This window comes from Spea bombifrons, chromosome 1 (genome assembly GCF_027358695.1).
Source record: "Spea bombifrons isolate aSpeBom1 chromosome 1, aSpeBom1.2.pri, whole genome shotgun sequence".
Classification (NCBI taxonomy): Eukaryota; Metazoa; Chordata; class Amphibia; order Anura; family Pelobatidae; genus Spea; species Spea bombifrons.
Window position 1 is genome coordinate 100,138,161 of NC_071087.1, and position 14,083 is coordinate 100,152,243.

Sequence of the window (14,083 nt, forward strand, 5' to 3'; positions counted from 1 at the left end):
AATTATTAAAAGGAAAAAAATAAGTTAACTGATGAAAATAAAGCTTCAGGCCTTGAATGGAAACATTGTTTTGTTTGTTTTTCTTTAATCGCTTTGGTTGATAGGGTATCTGCCCCCCATTGCCAATCAGGATGAAAACTGGAAGTCCATTCAGTAAAAGAGCATTGCCTGCATTTTCAATCAAACGATGAGTCTTAAAACCCCTTTTAAAATGCCCCACATGCACATATTGGTGTCCATCAATGATTTGTATAAGGGTTCTTCGCTTCCTATTTGAATCTAACAAGAAACGCGCTGGCTCAGTTTGACTGGGTGGATGTCCTCTCAGGATAAAAATAAATACACACTACCTTTTGTGGGCTTGGGGTGGGTGGGGTAGTGTCTGCTTTCTGGTCCTTTTGCACTCCATATATGCTGCTTTTGTCTGAGCATTGGTAAACATGCTTTATGTGACCCCATCATACTAGAGCCGTTCCATATATAAAACGTGCACACTACTGAGACGGCCTGGCTCTTAATTGGCCTTCCAATTACTCCCAAAGGTATAAAGTGGAGTTAAGGTCAGGGCTCTGCTCCGGCCACTTAAGTTCCTTTACACCAAACTCGTCAAACCATGTCTTTATGGGTCTTGCTTTATACACGGGCACAGTCAGAGCTGCCATCAGGAATCCTGGGGCCCGGTACATCCCATCGTTCCACCCACCACTCCACCTTGAGATGCTCCCATAAGCACCAATAGGAGAACAGGGCTGAGTCTAGGGTTAGTGGTGTCCTGGTGCAGTATTTCTTCAGGGCCTGCTTATAACTAACACCCGTACATACTAATGCACAAACAAACTATATCAGCGGGACCTCCTACCCGCATCCCGCAAGGGGGGTTCTGGGTAGCTGGACCCAGAAAGTTCCCAAGTATGGTCATAAATTACAATATGTTAGCATAGCAGCATATATGAATATATTTATATCACAATGTCAAGAAAGAAATATAAACAGGCTGTACCCATGAGATCTCATGCAATGTTTCAGCACAAACGTCTTGATCAAAGAAGATCTGGATAATTAATCATACACACTTAAAGTTGTCACGTCGATGTTCCGGGTTCGCTAAAGGACCCGCATGCTCAAATATCTGTGGAAAAATACTATAAACAGATAAGACCCCAAAATAAATGTGCTGGATGTCCACAGCACATTGCCAAGATGCCCACATGCAGACCATCCACACCTTCTTAAACGCTTTAACTTCCGATATTGTAAACAGGGGCGCAATAAAACTTAAAATTAAAACTACATAGATTAAAAACAATATACACAATATGTGTGGAAGTAACACATCAAACCGTATTGTCTATAGTGTCAAAATGTCAGAGGCAGACCTATTTAACCATAGAACCAGGCTCTAGAAAAGCAAGGAGAAGTCCCTATCCTCAGTGAGACCCTTGGGAGTAAGTATATCAAGTGTATACATCTGGAATAATCTATTTCTCTTCACTGAGTATCATGCTTAATGGCCCTTGTTAAAGGTGAAACGTGCTCAATCCCCATGAAGGTGAGTTGGTTGATACTATGGCCAGCTTCATTGAAATATCTAGCAACAGATAAAGTAGTTCTGAAGGCACTCTTATGCTTCCTAACGCATACAGTGAGGGGTCTGGTGCCTCATTAATGTCATATCCTGGTACTCAGCAGTGAGAACGACAGAGTTAATATGTTATGGTATTCCTGGGTACAGATTTAAACGTATTTATTTTTACCTTTATCTAGATTAATGCAATTAGCAATATCTTGAAACTATAAAGAGTGACTTCCTTTACTAGCTATGCAACTTTGACCTTTATCACATCCGTTACTGATAGACAACCACTGGAACTAGAGCAGCTATAGACTGCAACTCAAAGCCAAGAGCTCACATCAGGAGGTTGTTTTTCTTATGCACCATTACCAAAGCTTTGTTATCACTATTATTATTATTTTATTTTGTTCTTTTTAAATGATGGTAGCACAGTACTCATTTTGGTTGAGGTCACCTGGAATTTGGCCATGGAACGGGATGCTCTTTTTTCCTTATTTTCATTATTCACTATTTTTTCCTTGTCAAATTTAGTTTGTTACAGGAAAAATAACAATTACCTAGATTGCATGGTATGTTATGTAAAAATGAATTTATATTTAGTATTTTGTGTTTCACCTTAACGGTGAGGGCTTTAAAAACTTTAGTGCCTCCCTGAAAGGGGAATCATTCAAAGAGTAGTATTCTTTCCTATGAGACTTGCATATGAATCAGTTTGTGCTTTCCTTTAGCAAGAATCGGCAAGAACATTGTGAACTTTATAGCAGTTCTTAGGATAATGCCCAAATCTCAACAGTGTAGCATAAAAATTGGTGGTGGAGCAGGCTTCTACTTGTGTCACAATCAAATATGCCCGCATCGACCGTTCATTTCCCATATCTGCTCCTCTAACCAGTATTCCTAGATAAATATGGTTGGTGATAAACATTAAAAATAGAATTTATTAAAAAAGATGCTCCTACAATGCAATGTGATTAAACACTTGCCAACACATAAATGTATCATGTTGTCAATGCAATGCTGGTATTAATGCCAGGAAAGCCAGACAGCTGTCTGGGGTGTCTGGACCAAAGAAGGGGGGTTAACAATTACCCCAATGTATAGAAGTCACTCTGCGATATGACAGGGGTGCAATAGAACCCTTGACAATTTGCTTGGAACATGCACAAGATGTATATATACATTGGCCTTTTAAAAGCAAAAAAAGGACCTGGACTGTACTGGTTTGGGGAGACAAATGGGCTTCTTGTCTGGGGTGCTCTTTGGTCAAGGACTGGTCCTGATCCTAATAAATGCTATTGACTTTTTGGGACCTCCAGCAGTTTTGCATTTAGGCAGAGCCGCCCTACAATATAGACAAACTAGGCAGCTGTCTAACAACAAAGTAGATGCAGTATGGGAGCATCAGAATGATAGTTTACCTACAAACTAGACATTGTAAGGCTGGCCTATGTTTAGTGTTCCACTATAGATGTGAAAAAGAAGCGATCATGGCATCTCCTGTTGGCAGGAAAGAAATAGAGAGTTAGGGAAATGGACTAATGAGTGAGATAAGACCAAGGGATAAACTGATAACAGGGAAACTGGAGATAAGGAGAACAAATGACAACTTAACTGGATAGAAATGAGGAGAGTGGAAATAACAGAAAAATGGCTGTTTAATATATACACAATATTTCATCTCAACTGACCTTCATCATATGGTTTGGAGAGTAAACCACAACTGTCCCTCCTTAATTCATATTCTGTGCTATTTTAAGCCATATTTAATGCACAGTTCCAATGTATTGTCCCGTATGTGTTAATGGGCGTTGAGCTTATTAACACAGAGCTTTTATATGTGTTTTAAAAAAGTTCAGCATTCAACAGAACATAGAACCTTTCATGTTTGTTAGACTCTATTTAAATGAACAATAGAAGGAATTGTAAATTAAATACATACAAATACACAAAAGCAATGTGTTGACTTTGTACATACCTCTCTTCAAATGGAAATGAATGTGTAAATGATTTGAATAATAAAAGTGACAGTCTCAACAGTATTTCTAATACACTACTGTAAAAGCATGGTTATACTATATAGTCAGACTCCAAAAGTGATTTGAAGAAAAAAAAAATAGGAGGAATCTGGGTCTCTAAGCTAAACCCCAAGTGGTATCAAGGAAATAAGAGCATGTTCCTTATTGATTTAACAATTGTTGGATACAAATGTTGTATGTATTATTTAGATCTAGAAAATGTGGTAAGATAAATAGGCACATTGATAGAACTTGTGAAGAACTTCACCAACCTCAGTCTTGGATATATGGAGAGCTAAGTGGTCCAACCTAACATGGTAGGAATTCAACACGGCGGACATGCAGAGTTCTGTTGGGTTCAGATAAAAGCCCTGCTTAACAAATGGTGAACTTTCTAGGTTCTCCATGTACCTTGTATACACTTGAGCAGCCACAAGTTGTAGCTGCAATGATTTTTGATTAGTATCAGAATTAGCTCCAAAGAAGATTTTATGCTTGTACTTTGTGGTTCCACAAAGGTAACTGTTAAAAGAGCATCGTTGCCATTTTCCTGTGTGCCGTGCCGATCACCACCTGGCTAGAAACTCACATGGGTCATTAGTGATGATTATTGACACATCATCATTGTGACTGACAGGTACCTTGTTATCACTAATAACCAATACAGAAACTCTATTTGCAAACTGCTTTGCTGGCTGTGAATGAAAAGAACAATTTCACTCTGCATGATTTGTAATAAAATTGCACCTACAGTAGTCACAGTTTGTTTTCGGTGTTGGGAAAACTCAATCTAACTTTAGCAATACTCATTCATCCCACATTCTCCAGTATGTTAAGCGAATAAACCTTAGCAGACTTGTTATTTTAGTCTATCCTCTGAAAGTTTAATAACACAAAAAACCCATAGAACAATGTCAAATAACATATCCTGCTTACCCATTGTAAATAAGACCCCTAGTGGACAAATACTGTTACTGCGATAAATGTTTTAAATTTAGCAGTGTGCTCTGTTTATATAAAAGTAAAGTAATAAACATATTATTATTATTTATTGTTTCATATAGTGCCATCAAAATTCCGTAGCACTGTACAATGGGTGGACAGGACATAACAAGTAGTATGTAATATAACAATTTGACTTACAGACTTGTGTTTGATATAAGAAATATATTTAAAAGGTGTTGGGGTAGATGTCACGATTCCAATTTGGTATCAGATGTATGTTTCTGTATGTCTATTTGAGAGTTTCAGTTTTTGCTGTTATTACATTTTATATTGCATATGTATTATTTTATAGTGCATATATGTAATTGTTTATGTCTAAATACAGAAAGTAGATACTCCCACTGAGAAGCTCTTTTTTGCCATTACTCATACATAGCGTATTGTCATCCTACAACAATCAAACAGATACTTAGAATTTACAATGTACAGATCATAAACTACAACCTGGTGTAAGATATACAAGTAATTATATAAATACAAAAATAATCATAAGTAGTGTAAAAATGTCGCCTTGTTCTCTTGATGACATTGTAATTGCTGATCTAAAAACCTACCTTCACAAATAAGATCTACAGCATAAGTCAAGTCTTTAAAAAGTTTTTTTGTTTTTTTTTTTTGACCAGGCAATGCCACAATTTGCAAGCTGTAGTTAATTTTCTCAAGATGAGAATGTCTTTTCACAGATTAACACCTGCATTTTGTGAATCCTGAAACCTGTGTCACACAGGGCTTTCTTATGGGAAATTCACAGGAAGGCCCCATAAGGATATCCAGCATTGAAGGATTGTGGTAGTCATAGGGGGTTGTTTTGGTGGGGACCATTGGGAATGTAACTTTCTTTTGAATAAGAAAGCACTGTGTACTTTGTTTCTTACCTCTTTGTCAGCTACATTATCGTTTAAAAAGATAACAATGGTCTATCCAAACCAAACAAACAGTGCTTGATTCCTGTTTGTGTACAGTGTCCTAATGCAGTGCTTGTGTTAACTTTCTACAGTGAGCTTTTCATAATCTCAGCAAACAAACCACACAATTACAAGGAGCATCTGGCACTTTGAGTTTCTTGTAGTATACATTTTTTAATGATTTATATAGTGACATCATATGTTACAGCTCTGTACAATGGGATATTACTAATATATACACTTTTTGTCCATTAGGGGTTTTCTTTTAAAACTTTATCTAGTTTGTTGGAACATATATACATTGTCATGATATTTGATATTGTATTTCATAACCTTAACATGCTTATGTGCATGTTAACTTGCAAGTCTTTAATACAAATAAAAAATATGTATAAAATAATAGCGTGTAATGATTTTTCCCTCTTTTTACACGCACTTAAATGCAAAACATTGAATGTTGAGCTTTATCAATGAGCAACACGTTTGTTCTATTGCTCGTAAGAATTTCATTTATTAGGCCAATTTGGTCGGAAGTTCATGGTTACACAATGGTTGTGTAAAACAGCTTGCATTGTAAGTGTTTTACCATAAAGTATGGTAGACCTATAAAATTTGATAGTAGCGAACAGAGTGGCCTGTGTCATCTTTCTATTGCCTAAATGAATGCTACAAACTTTTTTTCCCCTAAATATTATTATATTTAATTATTTTATATACTGTAGATGTAACTAGAGAACCACTGCAAAGGTTCATCTGTGCATGCACTACATTATATTTACTTTCTAGAATTTATTGAAGTAATAACAGCGATCACATCATAAACTCTAAATACCTATACATTTTAAGGAGAAACAAACTGCGTGATTTTAGAGTCCAAATGTGTCTTACATATATGATAATAGGCCTTATAGGCATTATTCTGTTTGGCATACACAGGGTTAATACACAGCTCCTTTTAAACAGCACTTGATCTCCTGAGTTATACATAGAAACAGCTGTGCTACTTTGCACATAGAAGAACCAAGTGCTAGACTTGTCACCACCTTGAAAGCCCACACAATGCATGCATGCATCCTTTTTGCTATGAAAAATACAGTTTAACACTGATTTGTCACCACTGCTGCTGGTGTTACTTCTGACCCTTAAAATTGACTATGCTCTAATTAAAACAAATGCCCCATAATGTATACATAAACTATCAATTTATTCATATATCATATGGCATGTCAAATCTCATGCTATTTTATTAGGATACAATTAGACTTCTGTAGCCACACATTGCAAGACAAGGTCTGAGATATAATACTTGCATGCTGGTACCATAAGGTGTCTAATTGTATCCTAATAAAATAGCATGAGATTTGACATGCCATATGATATATGAATAAATTGATAGTACATCTGGAAAACTATATATTATATTAAAATCTGAATGATACACTATGAGCTCACAGAGCTGGAGCACAGAATAAAAATATAGTGAAGATAAGGATTATTAATTTACTCATATATTAAAGAAAGCTCACCTTCAAAATAAATTATATATATTTCTGTGCAAGAATTTGAAGAGATTTCATGTTTCATATTAAATGTTTCATATCTTCCACTATTATTAACTATTTTCACAAAAAAACATGTCTTGTTACATTAATAAAATGCAGAACTGTCAGGCTCAATTTTTCCCTATTAAGAAGTAAATAATAGTAATACTCATCCATCCACTGATTTGCAAATAAAACATGACTGTGCACAGTACAATACAGAATGTGTAACTAAAATCATTGTTGGGGTCATGGTCTAATCTGCTGGCCCCTTATGGCACTGCCTATGGTTCACACATAGTCCATTAACTATTCTTTCTATACTCTCTCCTTTCTACTGAATTGCATAGGGATCACTTCTAATTGAGATCAGCAGGAATCCCATGCAGCTCTCAGGGTTCAGGCATAGAGAGTTTTGGAGTTGTCATTGCTATCTTGGTCTGAAATCCCCCCTGTGGTGTTCTGTAAACCTGACCTGCTGAGCCATTTCCTATGCTTCCTTCATATGCAGAGCTGAGCAGCTAATGGTCTCTTATAACAACCTTTTATTTGCAGCTTGCAGGTGGGTGTCCTCTCTATTGACCATTTCCATTGCCAAAACCACCTGCACATCATCACAAGTTTACCAACACCCTGAGCAGCAGTTGGGGGGATGGTGGTCCCAGTCCCCTATTGTAATGTCAAGGCCTGATTTTGGTCCTGTGTTCACATGTAAAGCAGCTGCCTTATTCCCACCCATACAAACTTTTCAAAGTGTCAAGCAACTTTTCCCACCACTTATGATTGGTAGAAGAGATGATTTCCTCTTACATTCCCAAGATTGTAAAAACAATCATGGAAACATGAAAGTCAGCTTTATCCAGGGATATCTCTTAAACTGTTGCCCATTTTTCAAAATGCTCTCTCTAAAAATCCTGTTCAATTTAACACATACAACTATGTGAATGGTATAAGAAAGAGTGCTGTAATTTTAATAATGTAAATACTGGGTATCTGTAGTATTACATCTGCAAAACCTAGTTATTTGGATATAATTGTATCAAGAAGATGAGTTCTCAAGTAAAGAACAATGTATTTTATTTGATTTTCAATAATGTAACCTTTTGATTGCTGGATGTTCTCAGATTGTTTCCCTTGATAGTTTTATTTGGATTAAAGTTATTATTAAAATCTATAAAATCATACCTTAGCCAAATGTATAAAATCCAGTGAACTGCCATAACTGCATATCCCTGACCAAAAGCCTGGATTTTTTAGATGTCTTTCTTCACCCTAAATTATAGCGCTGTTGGACACAATAAGAAGATGACAGTTTGAGTAATTGTATTACAGCTTTAATGTGTACCATCAATTGGCTAAAATCTAGTGCTTATTACAATATTATCCTTGAACTACCAGATTACCCTCACCAAGTCCTTACAGACATAATTGTAAACCAGAGTTACAATGTGCCACAAGCCATTTAACATATTCACTGCCGAAACCACTTATAAGCCATTTGATACTGCTGGAGTTGTGTTTTTTTTCCATAAAAGCAAGCAGAATGGTCTTAATAGTTTTTATTATATATATATATATATATATATTTTTTTTTTATATATATATTTATATATATATATATATATATAAATATATGAAAATGTCAGTCTCTGAATTTACAAACTGCAGAACAGACAATAAATATTTATAGTTGTCAAAATCACATTGCACCTTTAGCATCAACACACCTCTTGCTGTGAATTGCGCACATGACCACCCATCCAGGTGCAGGACCCTATCACAAAAGCATACGAAGATTATCTCCAATTCAAGTGCAGATGACTTGATTGGTAACTCACAGGGTCTTCAGGGGGCTGCAATCAAATCTCTGAGCCACAGAGGGCAGCAGTTATAAAAGGGACAGGATAGCAGGCACTTGCTATTAAGCCCCTCAGCAAACAGAGGAGAGAGTTTCTCCTGCAGAAGAGGGGTCAGCAGACTGCACACAGCCACCTCTAGACCACCAGCCACCATGAGCTACCTAATCAAGACCGGTGATACAGAAGAAAAGCTCTTGGCAAGGGTCTCCAGTGAAGAGGACGATGATGAGATTGACATTTTAGGAGATGGTGAAAGCTGTGACCTTCAGCAACATTTCTATCTCCATCCGGATACCCCTGATACAGAAACCAGGGGAATGACACCCACCAAAGGTTTTTGCATGGAGACAGAAAGCGATTCTGGTGAGAGTGAAAACGGTTCTTCTAAGGAGATCATGGATACTCCCGCAGGAGATAAAGCCAAAAAGACTTTGGTGAAGCCACCATACTCCTACATCGCCCTGATCACTATGGCTATCCTGCAGAGTCCAGGCAAGAAGTTGACTCTCAGTGGAATCTGTGATTTTATAAGCAACAAGTTCCCATACTACAAGGACAAGTTTCCAGCCTGGCAAAACTCCATCAGACACAATTTGTCTCTTAATGACTGCTTCGTCAAAATTCCTCGGGAACCAGGTAACCCTGGCAAGGGTAACTATTGGACTCTGGACCCCGCTTCAGAAGACATGTTTGACAACGGGAGCTTCCTAAGAAGGAGGAAAAGGTTTAAAAGGCATCACCCCGAGTTTTTCAAGGACGGTGTGATTGTTTACCCCCCCTTCCAGTACTACCAGCCTTACAGACCAGTACAACCACCCACCATGGTTCAGCAAAGTCCCTTAACTTGCATGGCAGTACCTGACAGTGTGGGGATTCCTACCCACCATCATGCATCCACATATCAGGAGATTCTCAAGAGAAAGTTGCCAATTTCTCCAGGGGAAGTGCAGAGAACCATCAAAAGCCGGGTCTTGGCCACACCAAAGGACACAGCCCAGAAGAAATGCTCATTTAGCATCGACAGCATTATGCAAAAGCCAAAAGAGACAGAAGTGACTTTACCAAATATCCCAAGTGTCCTCCAGCCCTGGAATTGCGGTAATTTATTTCAGAGATCAGCTTCAAACATTCTCCCTACTGTACTAAATACTTTGTCTTCTGGATCTCTGGTAAATTCTCATAGTGCCAGACAATACTGCCAGATGGTGTTTCCAAGTGGCTTTTACTGAGGAACAACTCTGATCACACCTAAAATTAAGACTTTTAACCTCTATTTGTCTCAGTACTAACAGTATGGCCAGTTTATTAGTTCATATTTTTTTCAGACCAAAGGACTTTTTCTTCCTTCAGCTTTTGCATTGTATTGTCTGTGCATAAAGGACACACTGTCCTCCCAGTGTTTTATTCCAAGAATGATCGTAAACATGGACTTTTATTTGGTGCAAGACGTAGATTAGCTGCATTGCTGTAATCTTATTACGTCAAAAGTATATATATATTCTGTAAATAGAAGATGCTGATATATTTATTATTGCCGACTTGAGTTGCAATTTATGCTGTGAGTCATAAAAACCTCATGGAGTATTAATTATTATGTGTATGAAAGTGTTTAAATATATTATGTTGAGAAAAAAAAAACTATCTCGTTTGTATTTATTCAACATGCATCACTGTGTCATTTAATTATAATTGTACGTTCTGCATTTAACAATGTCTTACAATTAGATATATTCCATTTATTAGTTTTTTCCCTTAAAATGCAGCATAGATTAGACTGGAAAGCGAGGAAGCACAAAAACATTAACAAGTTGGTAAACCAAATATTTGAAGACTTAAATGTTGATGTGGCTAGCTAATTCTAGGCTCTGGCTTTTAAAAGGTGGAAACATTCTTATATTTCGTTTAAATATAGTTTAAATCTGGGTCCTAGGTATAGAACATTCAGATACAAATGTGTATTTAGAAATAAATGTACCAATTAATACCTCTTATTTATTATTGGGGAGAAATTGAATAGAGTACGGTATTGGAAACTTGTAATAGGACAATAGTATCTAAATAAAAAGGTATCCTATATCTGAATTGAATTGAAGATAATAACAATAATACCATCCATAAATAGTGTAGCTGTAGAAAAAAAAACAGGGGTAACAAATATGGGATGCTGTTCTGTTTGGGGATTGAAGACTCTGTGACCCTGCCCATGTATGTTTGGGGTGTCCTGCTGGGCAGTATACTAGATGTCCACTCATGAAGGGGTGAGGTCCATGAAGTCTCTTTACTGCTGGATTGACCTTCTTCATATTCTATGCAATTGTGTTGTGGTACAAACAGCTCAAGTGCACAAGAAAGTGTTTATCTGAAATCAAACATGTTTTCACATATTTGCATTACTGAAGGCTTTGTCTTCGCTAGTGTTAAAGGGTGTTTTACACAGATCTGTATAATCACTGACACTGGGTTATAAGTGATATCTAATTTATCCTCCAGAGTATTCGCAGATCAACCTAAAGTATCTATCTTCTGTAAAAATCATGTAATTAACTCTGTCCTAGTAATATAAGCAAACTAATAATTATCTCATGCTTTTACCTGATTTATGGAAAGATAAAGGACAAATAAAATAGTGTATTTTTGAAAATGTTTTTTATCCTTTATATTAATTTTAACGACATTTACCGTGTTCCATTCTTTCGATTAATGATGTATGTATATATAATTATTATTATTATTTATTATTATTTTATATTATACATTGCAAATGTTTTTACAATTTACTCCTTTTTTAAACCCCCCTAAATTAAGACATTTAATTTGAAAATCATATATTTTCTTGAAATGAATCAGGCAACTTTGCGCCTTTGAAAAATAATGTTTTTCCCGTAAAAAAAATAATAAATAGAATAAAGGTATATTCTTATAGTTAATGTAATATTTTAATTTCTTAAAACGCATACACATTCTAAAGCGCTGGGAAAAGGGAAAGGTTAAATGAAGCAAAATGTCTGAATTTACCATCTCATATAAATCTCCAATTTACTTAAGGAGATAATTATTTTAAAAAAATATGTCATCTACATACATTTACAACACGATGAGAATGCATTGTGAAGGTACCCAAAAGGTGCTATATCTAGTTTAAATATGTATGTTAACCTGGGCATCTTGCATACATATCAACACTGGTATAAATAAAACAGTTGCTGGCAAATAGTAGGTTTTTCGGTTCCTATTTAGATTAGTTCGCGTTTAGATCTATGTTACAGCAATAGTTGTAAGGAGGCACATATACTGTGCACCTTGTGTTCCAAAAGATGCATTTTATAAAGTATACATATCTCTGTTCTTTTTCTTTGAAACATCTACTTCCATGCTCGAGATACTTACAAATATTGTAGCAAGATTTAAGCAATATCAGGCTAAAATTATTTACTTTGTGATGCAGAATGTGAAAACAAATGCAAAGTATAATCCTCCATTTACAGGGTAAGGCATTTAGAAGAAGAGTGTATTTCATTTAGACTTTAGAATTTCTAAACACATTTCTGCTAGGTATTAAGAAATTATTGTGACTTTTAGGTCTGTAAAACACCGTGATACACTCTTATGCAATGTTCTGAGCTCTTAGGAAAAATGGACATCAAAAGGGAGAAAAAAGGGTACACTTGGGCAGGATCATATATTTTCGGTGGCAACATCAAAGCATTGGGTTTCCCCTTGTATAAAATGCTTCTCCGTGAGATCGGATTACTCTGTACTGTATGCCTTTTGTAGTGACAATAGGGTTAATAAGTCACTACTGACCCCTAGTGGTAGAAATAGATACTGTCAGCGTTGGGACCTCATAAGATTTGTTTTGTTTTTTTTTAATTATCATTCTTTATTGAATTTTTACAAAGGTATAAAAAAGGACAAAAACATTGAAATACATATGATACATCAGAGTAACAACATAGAAAAATATACATACACATTCAAACATGAACATTTGTTATATTCCATTTAAGACTCATAGCATTGAAGAGTAATAATTTTAAATATTCAAACACTCAGTGTTTCCTTGGGGAGAGGGGGAGATCATAAATTATCGGGGCCAAAGTAGATCTAATAAAAAAGCCATTGGAGCAGTGCTGTGGTTATATAAATGCACAGGGAATTTTTAATCGGTTATTTTAAGCCATTTCTGCCAGATGCAGTTGTACCTCTCTCTCTTAAGTTAGCTTCTTTGAGAAAAAAATATTTTTCTACATTACTTTGTAAATTTATTTGCATTTTAATCTCTTGCCAACTTGGTATATCCTGATTTCTCCAATACCTAGCAAGGCAGATTTTAAACGCCAAAAGTATGTTAACCCATAAGGTCCGATCATTACTGTTAATATCTGGAAACTCTAAATGAAACAAAAACCTTTGAGGAGGAAGTTCCAAGTGAGACCCAAACAGTTTCAAGTAAAGCTCAGATATTTTTATCTTAAGCTGAGTTAGTCTTTGACAGTCCCACCAAATATGTTTATGCGATCCTATTTCAACTTGGCATCGCCAGCATCTATCTCCATTATTTGGTTGAAATTTAGCTATACGTGTAGGGACCATATACCATCTATATATACGTTTGAAAAAGAGTTCTTGAAGATTTATGCAATGGGTTGCTTTTTTAGTAAATTGCCATGTTTTATGCCAAGAATGTAAGGGAATAGAAATTTCCAAATCTTTCTCCCATTGTTTATGTGCTTTAGACTTATCAAAAGTCTTATTATCTTTAAAAAATTTCAAGATCTTAGACAGTGTTCCACTAGGAGTACAAGAAGTAATAAATTTCAACCAAGGATTATATTCAGGTGGTGGGTTTGATATTAGGAAATGTTTGAGTCTGATATACTTAAAGATTTCTCTTGACGATAGTATATATCTATCAGTCAGGAAAGGAAAAGAGACCAAATTTCCCTCTAAATAAAGATCGCCTATCTTCTCTATTCCTGACATTTTCCAATTATCCAGTACGAGGTCAGGTATATAAAATGATAGATCTTCCAGGGGACAATTTTTTGTAAATGGAATCCCTTTTTCAAGCTTTTTTTTTTTAATTCTATAAAAGGAAGATAGAATATCTGCAGTTATTAAACTAGGAAATTTTTTCTTCTTAAATTGGGATTGAGGTAGCCAAAACAGTAAGAAAGGATCAAGA

At 35.8% G+C, this 14,083-nt stretch overlaps 1 protein-coding gene across 1 annotated transcript; it reads left to right on the forward strand.

Annotated features, from left to right (window-relative positions):
• Nucleotides 1–9,050: 9,050 nt before the first annotated feature.
• On the forward strand, nt 9,051–10,127 carry LOC128502206 (forkhead box protein D5-A-like). The gene has a single exon (XM_053471998.1). The coding sequence runs from the start codon at nt 9,051–9,053 to the stop codon at nt 10,125–10,127; it is 1,077 nt and encodes a 358-aa protein (XP_053327973.1).
• The last annotated feature ends 3,956 nt before the right edge of the window (nt 10,128–14,083 follow it).